The 19,694-nt window shown below is 38.1% G+C and overlaps 1 protein-coding gene across 1 annotated transcript in view; it reads right to left on the reverse strand.

The window, feature by feature from the left end:
• Positions 1-19,694, reverse strand: part of lrrc1 (leucine rich repeat containing 1) — a 62,822-nt gene that overhangs the window by 11,313 nt on the left and 31,815 nt on the right. Inside the window, 6 exon segments of the mRNA XM_048205917.1 lie at positions 1,799-1,914; positions 9,811-9,894; positions 17,293-17,411; positions 17,716-17,860; positions 18,016-18,063; positions 18,065-18,091. Coding sequence (XP_048061874.1) covers positions 1,799-1,914; positions 9,811-9,894; positions 17,293-17,411; positions 17,716-17,860; positions 18,016-18,063; positions 18,065-18,091 — 539 coding nt within the window.

Raw genomic sequence — 19,694 nt, forward strand, 5'->3', positions numbered from 1 at the left:
TTAAAAATATCCTTGCTTTTCCAAGCTTAATAATGGGAGTGAATGGAGGATGAGATTTTGAAGCCCAAAAAAGCACTTCGATTCCATCATAAAAGTAATCCATATCCATGGTCTAGTTCTGGCAGAAGTGACCTCTGACCCGACGCATGATGCATTGACGAACACGGAAGCTCAGAGGATTGGTTTGTAAAGTATTAAATATGGATGTTTTTCTTACAAAAACCCATCGTTTTGTTTCAGAAGGCTTTTATTAACCCCCTGGAGCCGTATGGATTATTTTTATGATGCATGGATGCACTTTTTTGGACTTCAAAATCTTGAGCCCCATTCACTCCCACTATAAAGCTTGGAAGAGCCAGGATATAAATATATCTCTGATGAACGAAGATAGTCATATACACATTTTTGGGTGAACTATCCCTTTAAATGAAAGTGGCATTCAGTCAGTCTGTTTCTTCATGAGCCGCTTGCACTGTTTGCTGAAACTAAATCTCTAAATCGGTGATGAACTGTAATAAATCCAAACATGAATCTCGATTATATCGATTGTGGTTGCTGAATAATTGCACTTACGCAACCTCTGTGTGACGATACAGTCACAGATACGATTTTTGCTGTTATTTTAAAAGAAAAAACAATGTAATTTGGAATTTTTGGAATTACTATTAGGAACATCACTGTTTTCATTTTTGAGAGAAGTTTCTTGTTTTACCAGTTTTCATAATGTAGAGAAAGAGAGTGAATTTATATGATAAATGGCCTATAATAAATAAGGAAACAGTTTAAAATAAAATGTTTCGAAGATGAATGAAAGGCTTATGGGTTTGAAACGACACGAGGGTGAGTAAATAACTATGTTATAGCTATTTTTATGTGCATTTTGGGATATCGCATTAAAACACTGAATGGAAATGGCAAGATGCACATATATTAAACAAACGCGCATAAAAAGCTTAAGGGCTCAATTGAGGTGGATAATGTGTTTATCCGATAAGAAGACGTGCACATGTGACTTTGCCTCAGCAGAGGCTGTGATTGGATAACTGGACTAACCAGTGGACCAATGGCATCACAGCATCTCAAATTCTGGTTTCTGTCATCAGAATGATTTGGTTTAATTCCCTCCAGAAGCGTCTCACACGACTGCGTTCGCAAACACCAGCATCCGGACGCAAGATCACATGACAGCGTTTATTGTGTTTCATCTGACGCTCTGAGACCAACTCATTTAGGTTGGAGGAGAAAAGAGCCCAATTGCAGCAACTTCCATTTTTATTACTGATATTTTGTGCCAATTTCCCAATTTTTTTGAACACATAGCATGGGAATGCTGCTTTATTCACAATGTTTTGAGCAATATTCCAATTCTGCGCACAAGTTACATTTGCAACTTTGGGTGGAAACAATGATAGAATTTTCATTTTTGGGTGAAGTATCCCTTTAACATACATAATATACTCCTGTGGCTATACTTTAAACTGAGTGTATTTTTGCATTTCCATTGTAAATGCTTTACCATAAGTACAGTTTTGTCTCGTTTTCACAAACCGAGGGAGGAAATGTCTATCGTAATCGACTGCATCCCACAGACGTATTGAACCGGGATCTCTTATTTCCCCTTCAACGAGCCCTGCAGTCAGTAAGATCTGAGCCTCATATAAATGTATAACTGCACAGTGATGCAGACACGTCCGTGTCAAAGGAACTCATTGATGTGTTTGATGATTAGCGTGATGCCTACGGTCTACATCAAGCCCCAACACAAACCCCCTGATGAGATGACTTTGTTCTGACAAACCTGTTTCCAGACACGTCGAGCACGTGCAGCTCCGCAGCCTGCGAGAGCTCTGGAGGGATGCGCGTCAGGCGGTTCTCTCTCACACACAGAACATTCAGACTGCAGCAGCCACCGATCTGAGACAAATCAGAAAACAACATGAGCAAACACCCTTGTGACCAGTGCTAAATGCTCCTGAAATCAACACGTTACCCTGCCACAAGAGAGCACAGCATTAGCCCCACCAGTATATGAATAACTGCAGGAAAATGACTGAGAAGACAGACACACAGTAAATTGAACACAGCTGCACTCGAAAGCAAGTAAACCTTTCCTGAATAAGCCGTTTCAGTGAGAGTGAACGAACAGAGTTAAAATTAGAAGCAACCAGCAGTGTTAATGTGCAGCTAAATGACAATGAAAACACCCAAAGGTGAAAGATTTTGAACAGGAACAATGGATTCCTATGGAGAGATGCAAACATTCGCCTGCTGACTAAGTGGGGTTTTTTTCTTTAGTGAGTGTGCCAATGTTTTTTTCTTTGTTGGCCCATGAAATTTTTCAGAAAATAAGTTTTGAGCCTTGGATCACATTTCCGGCACTGAAGACACAAGTATTGTTCACACCAAGAACCATAACTATTATGACAACTACATTGCTCAAAAAACTTTAAGAAACACTTTGAAAACACATCAGATCTCAATAGGGGCTTTCGCACTGAATAGTTCTAGAATAGTCCCTGAAAACTAATTTCTCTCCTGGGCCATGTCCCCGGTTGCATTCACACTGGGAATAGGAACTGTGAAGCGGCAGCGGCGTCTTTAAGCACGGCATTTACAAACGCTAAAAACCGGTGGAAGGAGGATGTCATGATCGGAGCTGTTTGTTGTATGTTTCGTGGTAATGGAGAATGGAATGTAAACACATAATCTACATGACTGAAAGAGCAAAAAGTGGGGCTAAGAGACGAAATCTCCCATGACAACTTTCAGTATCGAAGTGGAGAAAAGAACACAACGCTGCATATATCAGGCTGTTTCCCATTTTTGGAACATGGGACATGTTCTGGAATAAATACTTTGAATGTTGCGATCCTATCAGACTTATGATAGCAACCTGAATCGTAACAAAGCACTGTTCGCCAGAGGAGAACTGGCCCTCCAACTAAGCCTGGTTTCTCCAAAGGTTTTTTTTCCTCTCCATTTTAACACCTATTTGCCACTTGATGTCACCTGTTGGAGTTTGGGTTCCTTGCCGCTGTCGCCTTTGGCTTGCTTAGTTGGGGACACTTGACATTTGATATTCAACAGTATTCTTGACATTTATTCAACAGTGCTTTGATCTGCCTGCATTGACACTATTCTTGAAGAGCTGCTGTGCAGCCAAAATTATATACCAGTTATCACTGTAAAGCTGCTTTGACACAATCTGCATTGTAAAAAGTGCTATATAAATAAAAGGTGACTTAACTTGACTTGGGAGGTAAATATGTTTAAACGGCTTTTTAAGAATGCCGGGTGGCGGTGTTTGACATGCGTTTGACCAATCAACGTACACTTACATTACTGACAGTTCCTATAGTGCTGGTTTAACCCTACTCTGAAGTAGGAGCTAATTTAGTTCCTCAAAGGGAGTTCCTAGTGCTAAAATCGTTCCTAGTTCCTGCGGTGCGAATACGACACAATCCGGGTACTTCAGCCAATAGTTCTAGGAACTATGAAAAGAATCCTTTGGTGTGAATGCCCCTAATGGGGAAAAATATCATGCTGGATATCTATATGGACTGATAATTGCCACATGTTTGATGGAAATGAAAATTATCAACCTAAAAGGACTGAATTCAAAGCACCCCGGATCAAAGTGAAAGAATGATGCGAGAGTCCATTTTAAAATTTCATTGAAAAAAAAAAACTCCACGTTGTGTGCCTGAATGAGCTCCTAATGACGACGGATTTCTAGGTATTTCTGATTGGACCAGGGCATCACTGTACTTATGCAACCAGGCAGTGAAAGTGCAATGTTCTGTTGGAATTAGCGTGGGGAATTCAATGAAATTCCTTCATCCTCCAAACTGCCTGCAACTCTCGCCACATGACTGGGCATTTCACCAGGAGGAACCCAGGACTCAAATCACAATGGGTCCAAGGATTTCAATACCTAATGGCAGACAGGGTGATTAGCCTGTAGAGGTCTGTGCGTACCTCCATGGATATGCTGATATAGCCCAACACCAAACCAGTCATGCTGTAAGACAGGCAGCACAACATCACGGCTTCTCCAATACGTCTATAATGTGCTCAGGGTGAACCTGCTCTTATGAAAAGCACAGGGCAGCAGTGGCGGACTTGCCAATTCTAGTGTTCGGTGGCATGACATCCACGGTGCCAGGCAGTGAGCATGCTGGCTCGGGCCCTCATGAAGTGTTTCTGATTGTTTGGTCAGAGACATTCACACCAGTGGCCTGCTGGAATTTTGTAGGGCCGGTGTCATCCTGTTCCTCCTTGCGCAGAAGATGTCCTGCTGATGGGTTAAGGACTTCTTTATAAAGCATAATTGAGACTAAACTTGTCAGAAAAAGAAAAAAAAAACTTTGTGTAATGAGCTGACTTTCTACTGATTTGTACTTATGTGAAAGTGCAAAATTAAAGAAATGAAAAAAGACATTTCTCAAATCAGAACAATAGTGATTAATAATCTGATATAGCTTGAAGATCAAATAATAATAATATGATAAGATGACATTTTGCTGGCTAGAACCGGTGTGTTGCGCTGTCCACTGCATGAGGGCAGAGGTCACAGCTGAGCAAACGGTCTCAGAGAACAAGCTTCATACAAAGCCATTGTTTAAACAAGACAATAGCATTCCTCCAATCTCGTTCAGCTACCGCTAGCACCCGTCTTCACCCCTCACACAGGAGAGTATGGAAGAAAATCCCTTTCAGAATAAGAGATGAGGGTTTCTCGAGAATATAGGACACTTGAGGACCGTTGAGGATGACAAGAGACAGAACAGTACCACAAAGAGCCATGTGTTTGTCTGGGCGACCCCATCCCGAGTGCTGTAGTCATGACAACAAAAACACACAGTACTACAGTTTGTACGAGCAGGCGAAGTCATGTGACTGGAGTCATGTGACGGGTGATGGCAGGTTGCAACGGGCCAGTATGCTAATAACACTGATTGACCTGAGGTGCGGTTTCACTGAACTGGATTCGGCCCTGAAACTGGATTTGCTGGTTAGGAAGTGTGAGAATTACCTTTCGTTAGACCAATTAAAACAGCAGGGTCACTATTTTAAATGCTTTTAATTCTGTTTTAGAAGTAAGGTTTAATTTTCTCATAATATACATTACAGCATAAGCTCTTTTCTCACAGTGTCTAAAAGGCTTAATAAAGGATTCAGACTCTCTAAACCCCTCGTCTCTGAGAGCCGACTCTGCTCTGATTGGTCAGATGGCTCAGTCTGTTGTGATTGGTCGACTGCTGACTGGGAAAGCTAATAAAGTCATCATTAAAATGACTCCAGTGGTTTAGCCTCAATTTTATGAAGCGACACGAGTGCTTTATTTGTTTAATGATGTCTTTCTGGGGCTTGAAAGTGGTAGTTGCGTAGCTGTCAATGGAAGGACAGAAAGCTCTCAGATTTCATCAAAAAGATCTTCATTTGTGTTTCGAAGGGGAACGAAAGTCTTAAGGAACGACACGAGGGTGGCTAAATGATAACAGAATTTTAATTTTTGAGTGAACTAACACTTTAATCCTGATCTGTACACACGGCTCAGTAATTTCCAAGAGTGACAACCGCATTCTACAACCGAATTAACTTCTGAAAAACGAAGGTAGTGACAAACACATTTACATTCTGCTCAGTGTGTAGGAAACTGAACTGAACAACTAACTGATAATGACCTATTTTAACATGCATCAGAGATGTTTCTCTCTTCTGTATGTGCAGAAAACACATTTTTATTCTTAATAATACTTGTGTCTTAATTGTTGTCTTAACTGTGACTCCGCTCTTGCTCATGAAATGAAATTTCTCTGTACTGTACTATACGTGTTGGTAGCCATTAAAGGGATAGTTCACCCAAAAATGAAAATTTGATGTTTATCTGCTTACCCCCAGCGCATCCAAGATGTAGGTGACTTTGTTTCTTCAGTAGAACACAAATGATGATTTTTAACTCCAACCGCTGCCGTCTGTCAGTGGTATAATGCAAGTCATCGGGAACTTGGATTATAAGAGTAAATAAAACACGACAGACAAATCCAAATGAAACCCTGCGGCTCGTGACGACCCGTTGATGTCTTAAGACATGAAACGATCGGTTTGTGTGAGAAACCGAACAGTATTTATATCATTTTTTACCTCTAATACACCACTATGTCCAACTGTGTTCATCACTCGACTCGTGAGGTCTGATCGCTCTCTGACAGCGGCAGTGATGTCTCGCGCATATACTTCAATGAGTGCTAGACATCACTTCCGTTGTCAGAGCGTGATCAGACCTCACTAACCGAATGCTGAACGCAGTTGGACATAGTGGCGTTTTAGAGGTAAAAAATGATATAAATACTGTTCAGAGTTTTTGCTCAGAATTATTTAAAAATTATGCTGCCTACTCCTTCATATAAAACAATAGAGAGATTTAAATTTTGTAAGACACTTTTTGTCAAGAAACACAGTATGCGTGGAGGCGTGAATCCTCATGTATAATGGGTGATTCTCACCTGAGAAGACAAAAGAATCGCATAATAATGACCTGAAATGACGTCACGAGCCTTTCAGCAGGTAGGCTTGAAAAAACCCTCTGTGATCATCATATGGTGTATATCAAACATACAGAAAAACAGCAATCTGTGAAATATTATTACAATTTAAAATAATGGTATTCTATTATATACTTTAAAATATAATGTATTTCTGTGATGCAAGTTCCCGCTGACTCTATGCATTTCATATAGCCTTTTAGCTTAAAAGCTGACATTTGACGAAATATTGCAGGATTCTCATATGTTTATGTCAATTTTCTATACAGAGGAGTAGGCTAAAAATCATCATTTGTGTCATCACTATAAGTGCTGAACTGTTTTCAAACAAAGTTGCACCTAGGGCATCTTACACCTTTAGTCTACAAATCTAAAGAACAACAACCATGTGCTCACCAGGAACTAACAGGGCCAGAGATCGCTAAGCAGATAAACATTTTCAAACAATAAATACACGATTGAGATGATGAATGCATTTTTGGGTGAATAGCGCTATCCGTGGGTTGGCAGCATTAGCGGAAATGACGAATAGGACTTCTGATATTTATACAGTTACATAAACACAGAATAGTTTTCAATGACTTACATGTTTAAAACCTAATTTCAACGTTTTGTTAGACAGAAGTCTCATTTTTTTGTGATTATGATTCACTAAGTTACAGTTCAACTGAGAACATAAGTTGGACTTCCTTCAGAGGGAGACGAGAGATCACGCATCATGTTAGTTTTCTTTATTTTACAAAAAGCACAACATTTTGTTTTTACTCTGAGTGTACACAAATAAAAGAAGATATTCCACAGATTAAAATGGTGTATAGTCTTAATTGTATGTGCAACGCTGACGGATATTTTGAGTTTTTCACACTGTAAGAAAAAAACCGTGGTGGTCACGCCGGTTGACCGCCGACCCAAGGGAGTTAAGTTTTGTTTTGTAGAAAGCCTTTCTTCAAAGTGAATTTCTTTTTGTAAATATTGTATCTTAATTTTAATCAATAGCCGCTTTTCCACTGTCGGGCCAGTGCGAGCCAGGGCTAACAGCGTGCCGGGCTGGGCCTATGGCCACAGACCTTAGGCACCGAGGCCAAAATCAAGTTGCGTTTCCACTGTCGGTCCGCTAGCTCTGCAGCGCTGATCTAAAAACCGGCCTTAAACACACCTCCCTTGATCAAACGTCACACAACCCAACCCATTTCAGTGTGTAGACCATCACCTGACTACGATTAGCTCCGCCTTTCACCTCGACCGCACCTCAAGCCCCAGCTGGCCCGCTTTGGACCAAGGTTTTCGGCGGGCCGAAAAACCCGTGCCTTTGGCACCGAGGAAGCACCGAAGAGGCACGAACAAGCCCCGGAAGTGACAGTCGAAACGCGACCGGCCCTGGCACGCACTAGCACGCCCGCCTTTGGCCCAGCAGTGGAACGCGGCTAATGTTTCACCAACCAATTGCCTGGATTTAATAAATAAGAAGCAAATATAGCAGACAATATAATCATGACATGGAAGCGCCGGCGCGATCACTTGCACGTGAACTGGAGTGCGTCTTATAGGCTAAATAAACCGAAACTCAGCTTATAGGCTGCTTGCCTCACAAACATGAGAAAAATATCTATAGAAAGCTTGAAATATCTACTTTTAAATGAAATAATTCAAAACTAAAAGAAACAAGCTACTCTCTGATTATGTAATCCAAATTAAATATGCATTTTCTATCTAAGCACGTCCATGGAGATGATAAGAGTCAGTAATGTCAACTTCATCTTTGCAGCCGACACTGATTCAGAAAACATTACATTTATTAATAAACAATTAAAATGTTTCCTTGCTGTTTGTTACATTCATAATCATTACTTCTGCAGTTTCTTTATGGCAGAAAAAGTAATTAGTTTGATTACTCGTTACTGGAAAAAAGTAACGCTGTTAGTAACACCGTTTATTTATAACGCCGTTATTCCCATCACTGGACACAACACACTGCTCCAGCTGACCAATCAGAGCACATTGTGTTTTTCAGAAGGAGGGGCTTCATAGAGACAGGAACTAAACAGAGTGTTACTGACAGACTGAGAAGAGAGGAGCTGCAACAATGGAGAATATGAGGAAAATAACCTTCACATATAAAAGTAACCTATTCTAGCAGACCCCAAAAACAAATTCAGTGACCCCCAAAAACAATGCATGGCCTCTTTAATAATAAACCACCACAAAACTATTAACTAATAATAATAATAATATTACAGCATTGTGATGTCACAGATAATCCAAATACATTTCAAACAGGTGATGGATACCATTTTCTCAATGTAAAGGAACCTTTGTGATACTAGATATTGTATCTGACTTGCAGCTAATTTCATATCACAGCTGTAATTGTAACAACATCATGATCTAATCTTAAAAGTTTCTTGTCTTTCACGTATGACTAACAAAAAGAGCCTTGTTCAAGTCACATTTAAAAAAAAAAAAAAAAAAAAAAATCAGGACAAGATTGTTCTGGGGGAAAAACATCAAGGACTTGTTCTAGTCACAAACAACTCAAAGTCCTTCAGTGAAGGTAGCCATTAAAAAGAAGCACACTGACATTTTAACTCCAATGTAGGTGTAGTTTGGCATTTCAGTTCAGAAATACCTGCAGGATGACCTTCAGCCAATAGAAAAGACAACCTCTTTTTCACTCACTTAAAAACGTTTTATCAATGTAATTAGCAAAACGTATGCAATAAAACATAAAAATGACTTGCATTCTTGATACTGTTAAACATGTTCTGAATATATAGTGTATACATAGTGTATGGGTAAACAGGCAACAGCAAGAAAAACTAGTTCCAGGTACATTCGAGGAGTTACTGAGAATTTGCTGTAGGCGCCACTGCACATGTACAGTAAACACAGTTTCACCGACAGAGGCACAGACAAGTGACAATTACACCTGAAAATGTAAGCCCAAAAAATGTGAGATGTTTTACAAGAGTTTCTTATATGATGCCATCAAGTCCTCCTAGGAAGTCCCTGTTTAGGTTGGGAAATCGAGGATATGATGAGCATTCATGCGACTTGAAAAGCAGGTTGAAGCTTTTAACACTATAGCACAATGAAATGAAGAATAGGAAAAGATTTACATTAGGTGTGTAGTTTATGGGTTTTATCATTCTTGTGTTGCCACAGAGAATGCTGGGAAATGTAGTTGTGTCACCTAGGCCTGCTGCACACACTAAATGTCCTACTCGTGTTTTGTGAATGAGCTCTATTGACTCGGATGGCATACCTCTTTCGGTAAAGACGTTAGTCGATTCCTATCACAGTTGAAGTTGGACAGTTTCTTTAGTTTTCCAATACTTCTTGGCAAATTCTGAAAGATAAAGAAACAGACATTCCCAAATCACTTTACATGATCCTATGATCAATAACCAACAATAATAAGACTACATGACAACTCTAGTGAGCAAGCATAGGGCGTGATATAAGGAGGCTCATTATTTAAAGGATTTTGCCCTCTTAAGAGTAGAAGTTTTATTGGAGAAGTGCTCAATCCTGCTCCTGGACATCAACCTTTCTGCAGTTTAGCTCTAACGCTAATGAAACTCATAAATAACCCATCTTCTGGGCTTCAGGTGTGTTAGAGCAGGGCTGAAACTAAACTCTGCATTATCAAACATCTTCACACCATTCAAAATACTCACTTTAGTCAGCCCCTCGTTCTTATTGGTCGCATTCAGCGGTTATGATTTTTGAAAATAAATGTCATTTATAATTTTAATTTTAAATACAATGTGTTAACCCTTAAATGCATGACTGTTTCGCCAATCATTCTTACATATTCGGGTCTTTATCGACCCGGATCTATATCTAACACGGAAGGATCTCTGCCTGTCGTGATAATATAAAACTCCTCTGATATTAGAGTAACCATTACAGAAGAATAAAATAAAGCATATTTTGTTACCTTTTGGAGCTTGAAAGGGCTCCGTTTGAGCATATGTTTTATGCCATCATCCCTGTCCTCGTCAGAGCTCATTTCCCAGTAAATTCAGCAAATAATAGGCTAGTTTTATGTAGGAGGTCACGAATATGAGCCCATTCGCGATCTCAAATGTATTCTCAAAACTATATGATTTTCAACATCTTCAAAATCAATATTTCAATCGCTAACAGCTTCACCAGATTCATCCAGTAACAGTTACAGTCATATTTGATTGCGTTCAGTACTTGCTCTGCAGTAAATTGCTGAGCCATTTTATGTTTTTCTTATTATTTCACTTTCTGTCTGAATGAGTTGTCACTTCAGCATTGTGTATCAGACATTGCCACCTTGTGGAATAAAGGTGAATTGTACTAATTTCATCATCTAAGATTCAATTATTGTTGTGAAGAAAAAATACAGGTACACTGATACACACCTCGGGTCGTTAGCGACCCTATACAATTTTTACAAAAAATGAATGCAAAAATAGGCATTCTTTTATAATTTTATGATTTTTTCTTGTTATATTCTTTATAATGAATTGATTGAGGAATACTAAGAAGGTTGATGTCAAATGAATGAGGAGGAAGGTAGTGAATGACGTCCCGGGTCACTAAAGACCCGAGGTATGCATTTAAGGGTTAAACTTGTAGTAAAAAAAAATTAACATGTAGTTTGCATCATCGATTTGTTTTCATTGGCTGAAAGCATTAAGCCACGCTAAGCATTTTCTATAGTTTTCTGTGGGAGGAAAACGCATAACGTGAAACATTCATATTCTGGGCTCTATTGGCTAGTCTGTACATAGTATGCTTTATTAATAAGGTGTGTGCTGAATTTGGTCTTTTTATACCTGCATTAAGTGATTTCTTTATAATGGTTTTCTAAGTGCTAAACGTAAAAATATTGACATTCCATTTGGATTTCGAAGCCGTCTTAACAATAGATAGTGTTTATGACAAGAGAACTGTGAGGGAAAAGAGTTTTTCCATGGCTGAAGAACATTAAGCTATGTTAAGAGTTTAAGAATGTCCTGTTGAGAATAAAATGAGTAAAATCAGCAGCCGCAAGTAGCTATCATATTTTGCATATAAAAGCCACATGCCGTTGTACTGGTTATGAATACAGTAATCTCTGATTTGTTTGACAAGCAGCAGCCGGGAAAAATAGATTTTTATTATCTTGCGCTGTAAGTGCAGTATTCTCGTGAAACAAGCTTGGCACGCCTGCCGCGTCTCTCCCATTGAAAATGAGTTGTGATCTCGCAGTTACAGTACAGAGGACGAGGAATATTCAGTGTTGGGTTTAAAGGATCAGTTCACTTCAGAATTACCACAATTCTGTGATAATTTACACACCCCCATCCAAGATGTTCATGTCTTTCTTTCTTCAGTGGAAAAGAAATGAAGGTTTTTGAGGAAAACTTTCCAGGATTATTCTCCATATGTGACCTGATCCAGCAAAATGAGTCACAGTGACCCAAATTTCAAAATTGAGATTTTGGTATCAATGGAAAGATGAGACAAGAAGCTTTAAAATGAAATCCTAGACATACCTTGAATGGTTTTAAAGATATACCCATTTGAATTATGGTCATCTGCCCTCTTTTTCCAATTGAAAATCTGAGAAAAATCGCTTTTAAAGTTTTTTGCCCTTTAAGACCTGAAGGCTTTTTTTAGAGGTTTTTTTTTTTTTTTCTGAGCGACACACACAAAAGTAAAGACTCATAACTCCAAAACTCTAGCAAGGAGAGTCAAAAGGTAGGTATCATTTGATAGAAATCATTTTAAATTTTAAGAAAATATAACAGCTGATAAAAGACAAAAAATATATATAATTTAAAAAAAATAATTTTTCTTTTTTTTATTTATTCAATAAGATCGCTAAAAAAAACTCTTTTTGGTGATGCTCTCCTATATGTGAGCTGCATCTGGTTCAAATTTCGTGGTGATAGCATAAAGAATAGCTTAAAAAAATGTTGTTCATTTTTTCCTCAGCCAGGTGGCACCAACGGGCGGTAAACTCTGGTTTAGAGGTGCTTCTCAGCAGTCGTTAGGAGTTTTTCAAAATGGTTAGATGCATTAAAACGATGTGATTCTAAGCTTTAAAATGATATCTATTTTGTGTTATTCCACATTGGAAAACGAACATGGATGGGTCCGGGAACATTGGATACACACTGCATCCCGGAGAGATGAGAGTCATGTTTATAGCCAAGTATGTTAAATCATTCCGTGAGTAATATCTTGTGATCAACGCACTTCCCATTGATAAAAATCAGCGTTTATGTCAGTGTGTTTACATTTCTAAGCTTTTTGATTGGTTCTATACAACGTGTAACACCATATTTGGAGAGCAGAGACGTTTCAGGGGATACCGGGAAATGCTCATAAGTGGCGAGAGGAGTTGAGAAGTTAATTTCCAGCGAATTTAGTAAAACCATGTCAAATTTAATAGCCATTTAAATACCTTTACTCAATTATCTGGACTACGAAACTTTGGGAGATTATTTTTGAAAGTCTGTTCTTTGAAATTAGCTTAAAAAAAAAAAAAAAAAATTGTTTATTGTTTACTCATTGTTTTTCCACATTATCGGCCCATATCTTAAAATAGAACGTTGCGACTTCCGACTCATTTCGCCAGAGCGGGTCACATATAGTGGACTTCACTGGGGTTCAACGGGTTGAAGGACCAAATGTCAGTTTCAGTGCAGCTTCTTTGAAGTGAAGTCCACTATATGGAGAAATATCCTGGAATGTTTTCCTCAAAAACCTTCATTTATTTCGACTGAAGAAAGAAAGACATGAACATCTTGGATGATGTGGGGGTGAGTAAATTATCAGGAAATTTTCATTCAGAAGTGAACTAATCCTTTAATGCATTACTAAATAATTTAATTACTTTTCCCTTGAAAAAGTAAAATAAGGGATTACTCTTAATTTTCTGTAAAATAATTACAGTTACCTCTGATGTAACTGCATTAAAACAGTATAGACTATAGAACAATTCTATATAAAACAATAGTGTATTTAACATCAAAATTTAACGTCTAATGTTAAAGTTTCTCATTTCTTTTTTTTTTTTTTTTTTTTTTTAATAGAAAATCAGGTTGCACTTTATTTTACAGTATGTGTACTTACAGTGTACCTACCTAAGAAGGTATTGGGTAATACCTTGAAAAGTAGGTAACTACAGGGGTTAGATTTAGGTTTAGATTCAGGGTTATTACCCACACTGTAAAACTCGATAAGTTCAGAGTACTCAAAATTATTGTAGACACCGATTACCTCAAAAAAATCTTCTGAACTCAAATCTTTTAAGTAAAGAATAATTATAAATAACAATTAAAGGTGCTAAAGAGGATGTTTTGTTTTATACATTTTTGCAATATTACTTGAAACTGTCTTTACTAACTGATAAAAGACTATTTATTAGGTGCACTGAAAGGAATAATATTAATATACATCATCTGTGCACGAGGTAGGGCCTTAAAAACATCAGCCAATCGTTTACGCGATTGGCCCTCTGGCTTGTCAATCACTGCCATGACGTTCCTTGTGCGAGACGAACACGGCTGCGCGCTCCAGTAACTTTCCACACTCCACAGGCGCCGCATGCAATGTTTTTGTCAGGAGACAGGAGTAACAACTGCAGATTATGAGTTACCTGCGGTGAGTCCGACATAATGAATCCACTAACACGACACAGCGAATGCCGGTGGTAAACACTCGTGTTCCAATACGAGTTTTGGGAGGCGTTCTCTCGAAAACTCAGTAAAGGTCATTGCACACTGAGTCCGAAATTCGCATGCGAAACTTTCGCACTTTAAAAAATAAATTCGACCTCACGTTATGTCAATCGCGTTTGCACACTGCCTCCGAAACTTTCGTCCGTCAAAAAAATATTCGGATCAGGTTCGATTTTCTGCGTTTTTCGCATCCGTGGAACGCATTTTGAGAGACGTTTTGACAATTCAGAGCCACTGTACGCGAACGCAAAAATCCAGAATGCCATCTGACAAGTTGAGCCACGTCGTCTACAGCACAAAACAGCAGCACTGAATGACAAACAACGTGAGGAATACAAAGAGACCGAATATAAAGACATATTGTGCCAGTAGTAAAGCATCAAACAGAGCCACTGACATCCTGAAGTAATCTTTGAAACGCTCGGATAATCCCGCAGCTCCTTGATGAGGTGAATTCTCCTTTCTCTCTATGCAATCTCGGGATTGAATGGACCCAATATTTCCTCTTTCTTTTTCTCTTTTTAAGAAGAGAGGAGACAACTAATCGTGCTCACTGCTTGAAGACTTCATTTTGTATTGTTTTGCGATTTTTTCGCAACGCATTCATTAATAAGCATCGGACTCAGTGCGCAAGGTCTCTGTGCGTGACGAATTTTTAGGATTGCGAATACGAAAAAACGCATGCGAAAATTTCGGACTCAGTGTGCAAAGGCCTTAACAGTCTTTGGATTCTCAGTCAACGAAAAGATCCTCTTTAGCACCTTTAAGTCCAGCTGAATTTTTTTAATTTTAGTTTTATTTAATGTTTAAGTGCACTGTACTTAAAACTATTGTTTACCATACGTAATGTTCTTCATTTTTCAATTATTTTGATGCAGTGGATGTAAAACCCCATAAATTCAGATAACTCAAAACATTTAAGTAAACAAAAAATATATATATTTTATACTTCACAAATTTGGTAATTATACTTTAATTTAAATATTGAAGATATTTAAGATATTCACAGAAATACATTTAAATACCAAAATAACAGAATATTAAATAATAATACATCTTTCCCTGTATTAATCTTGTGCAAAAACACACAAAATAACACCCAAGTTCTACATTTATTCTCCCTTACAGAGTGTGACGCAAAGCATGCTGGGAACTTGAAATCTGCTGCAACCCAGTTTAATGTTGAATTGACTCTTTCGATACTATCGGTTACGTCGGTAACATCGGCAATGAAGTGACATGGTTGACGTCACTTTATATCGCTCAGTAAGCTTAAGTATATGGAGTCAAATTAATGCCTTAAAGTTTTGCATAAAAATAAAGTTTTGCAAAACACAAAAAAGAATTGAGCAATAAAAAAATGTTTTGCAAACAAAAATAAAGAATTGCAAAGGAAAAATAAAGTATTGAGAGGAAAAAATAACTTTTGCAAACAAAAATAATAAATTGCAAAATAAAATAAAGTAGTGCAAAAATAAAAATATAATCAATTACAAAAATCAATGACAGCTGTAATCCTATTTTATCTTTGCCACATATTTTTCATGCTCAAAACCTACTAAATCATTTGCAACGCTCATTTTATTCTGCGTTTCAGTCAAGCGTGCGCTCACGATACCGGTTTTCTTTTGCGCTGCACTTTTCTGTGCGGTTCTCTTTATGGCACTGGTTTGACGTGGGGGTGGAGTCAAGAAACGGGGGCACGCCCCCTCGAAATGCATTGGAGGGGAACGTAATCGGCGACAGGTGAAATAATTCTTTGACATTGTTAAAAATAATGAATGGTTTGTTTTTGTTGGTTTGTTTAGCATATGTTGTCGCCGATTACGACCCCCTCCAATGCATTTCTTATAGTAATATGACCCGCTGCGCTCTGTCTCACTGCCTGTATCCACTTTTGTGTCCTTAAACATTCGTTTTTTGGGGTCGACAGCTTATAAAAACATATTTCTGGGTTTTTTTTAGCTTGTCAGCTGTACACCTTGTCACACAGCAGCTTTTAGGCATTGTTCTGTTTTTTGTAATGAGTCAGAAAAGACAAGGCGGCAGCCCAGACGGTTGGATTGTTTTTCCCCCGGTGCGGCATGGTTTTCAGATTATAATAAATGCGCTCTGTCTCTATGCTTGATCTGTTCTGTTGCGATCTGCGTCTCCTGCCGATGACGTGTTTCGCGGGGGCGTGCCCCCGTTTCTTGACTACACCCCCATGTCAAACCAGTGCCATAAAGAGAACCGCACAGAAAAGTGCAGCGCAAAAGAAAGCCGGTATCGTGAGCGCACGCTTGACTGAAACGCAGAATAAAATGAGCGTTGCAAATGATTTAGTAGGTTTGAGCATGAAAAATATGTGGCAAAGATAAAATAGGATTACAGCTGTCATTGATTTTTGTAATTGATTATATTTTTATTTTTGCACTACGTTATTTTATTTTGCAATTTATTATTTTTGCTTGCAAAACTTATTTTTTTCCGCTCAATACTTTATTTTTCCTTTGCAATTCTTTATTTTTGTTTGCAAAACATTTTTTTATTGCTAAATTCTTTTTTGTGTTTTGCAAAACTTTATTTTTGTCCAAAACTTTAAGGCATTAATTTGACTCCATATAAGTATAATAATTTAATTATACAGGTTTACTAAAAAATGTTGAGCTACTCAAAAATAAAACTAAACTCTTCATTCAGAAAATGTAATTGTTTTAAGTTCCATCAATGATTTAGCACACTTTAATTGCAGCGTACTCAATCTTTATAAGTGTTGTAGTACTGTTTGGGTATAATAAGTACATGGTATGTACATGAAGAACAGGACTGTAAAATAAAGTGCTACTAAAAATCAAATGTCCAGAATGTACACAGACCCTACATATAAAGCAAATGTAAAAATAAATAAATAAATAAAATAATTAAAAATTAAATAATTGAAATTTGAAATAAAAATAAACTTAGATATTATAGGAGTTAATCTGGCTGACGTTTTCATTTCTCTGATTTCCCCGTGTTAACTGCAGATAGTTAGCAGGTTCAGGAGCGTAACTCACCACCAGCTGGTTCTCTGTCAGCACTAGTTCTGTCAGGCTTTCACAGTTGCCGATGCTCTCCGGCAGTTGGACTAATCGGTTTTGATCTGCTTTCAATATTGAAAGCCGTCTTAATTTTCCTAAAGGAAAACATATATTACAGTATGATTACTGCTTGGAAATAATCAAACATCACAGATCACTGTTGTGCTCTTCTAACAACAACAACACAAGCATGAACAAATATAGATCAGCAGGTTAAACACGAGTCCAAACATCTGTTCCGTTCATATAAGCTCTGAAAAAAACAAAAACTCATTTTCTGGTTTCATTTGTCACTTTGATTAAAAACAAACCCCATCAATCGCTATCATCTTATTACTGCAGGTCACAAAGGTCACACAGAAGCACACTTAAACTAACACTCAGGGCCTAAAGACTGACCTATGCCCTCCGGCAGCATGTCTATGAGGTTCTGGGACACCAGCAGGTCAGTGAGGGAAAGAAGGTTTCCCATCTCCTCTGGGAGGCGCTCTAACTTGTTTTCCGATACATCCAGACACGTAAGGCTTCTCATACTACCCAGTTCCTGAGGCAGAGAAAGCACACGTGCACACAAACACACACACACACACGCGCATGTTGGGGAATTTAATGCAAAAGAACTCGGATAAAGAGCTAACAGCTGACAGATCCGACAGTTTCTGAGAATGACATCAACAGGACGTTTCAGAAATACTTTACCGGTGGTATTTCAGACAGCTGGTTTCCATCCAGCCACAGGTCTTTCAAGGCTGATGAGACAGCCTATTGTCTCGGGCTGCAAGAAAACAAGTTTGACAGAGTTCAGATGGAGCAGCAAGAACACAGCAGGTGACTGTTACCGGCGGACACAAGAATGCAGGCCAATGAAATAATAGGCCGAAGAAAAGGCCGAAGAAAACACTCGTGAAATGGCATTCCAGGGCAGACTGTGTTAAGTCCACCAGAGGCCTGCGTCTGTCAAACAGGGTCACATTCAGAGAAACAAGGGGTTTAAACCTGGACAAACAGCAGAAGACTAAATCAACAAGCCAATGTTCCAATTAATGTGTGAATCTCAAGAGAAACGTGGTTTCGCACCAAAATAAACAGACAACAATTTAGCATTTTGCATAAAGTAAACAAATGACATTTTTGGAATATTAAAGGTCCCGTTCTTCGTGATCCCATGTTTCAAACTTTAGTTAGTGTGTAATGTTGTTGTTAGAGTATAAATAAAATCTGTAAAATTTTAAAGCTCAAAGTTCAATGCCAAGCGAGATATTTTATTTAACAGAAGTCGCCTACATCGAACGGCCAGTTTGGACTACATCCCTCTACTTCCTTCTTTAATGACGTCACTAAAACAGTTTTTTGACTAACCTCCGCCCACAGGAATACACAAGAGTTGCGTTTGTAGAGTGTGTTTGTCGCCATGTCGTCGAAACGCTGTTATTTTCATCCCGCAGTCCAATCACCGGGTCTGATTCCGGCTCAAATTGATAGGGTAAAATTAAAGACATGTTTACAATAACACTGAGCGCGTGCATCTCCACGTTATGGTAAGAGGCGTGACCTTTCCGGGCAAGGTTCGCTAAACTGCTGTCGAATCACAACACAGGAACCGCTGGCACAATCAGAACTTGTTACGTATTTCTGAAGGAGGGACTTCATAGAACAAGGAAGTCATCAGCCCGTTTTTATGACCGTGGAAACAGCGGTATACAGATAAGTAAATTATGTGAAAAATACTGTGGTTTTTTTACACGCGAAACATGAACACGTGTTATATTGCACACTATAAACACAATCAAAGCTTCAAAAAACCACGAAAAACGGGACCTTTAATATTTACAAATTTTATTTTTTGCATTGTGACATTTCATGACAATTAAGTCGCAATGAAATCAGTTGGTCGATTCTTATTCTTTATGCAATAATTTCAGTGTTATTAGAAGTGATTTATCCAAGCGCATCATTATTATTATTATTATTATTATTATTATTTCATGTGGCCTTGTAATCAAAAACATTAACATCCCCATCACTCTGGCAATGACATTTCTTCTTCATTGCTGACTTTAAGCACATTTTCCCCAAATTCACATTCTTGTAATGCAATAAATGAATAAATAAAACATAAAATACTTATATATTATGGTAGTATTTCACATCATTCCTTTATTCAAATTATTGTTTTTTCAATCCAGTGATTTTTAGTGTGCCAACCATCATGACATTAAAAAAGGACCTCATTCATGAAACACAAGCAGAATATTTTTTTTAGTTAAGCTGTTCACAAGTCGTTCTGATGTAATTAAAATTAATATGGAAATATTGAATTTTTTTTAATTAAATTATATTAAAAATAAGAAACTAAAGCTGCCAGTAGGTGGTGGTAA

This window comes from Megalobrama amblycephala, linkage group LG10 (assembly GCF_018812025.1).
Source record: "Megalobrama amblycephala isolate DHTTF-2021 linkage group LG10, ASM1881202v1, whole genome shotgun sequence".
In the NCBI taxonomy this organism is placed as follows: Eukaryota; Metazoa; Chordata; class Actinopteri; order Cypriniformes; family Xenocyprididae; genus Megalobrama; species Megalobrama amblycephala.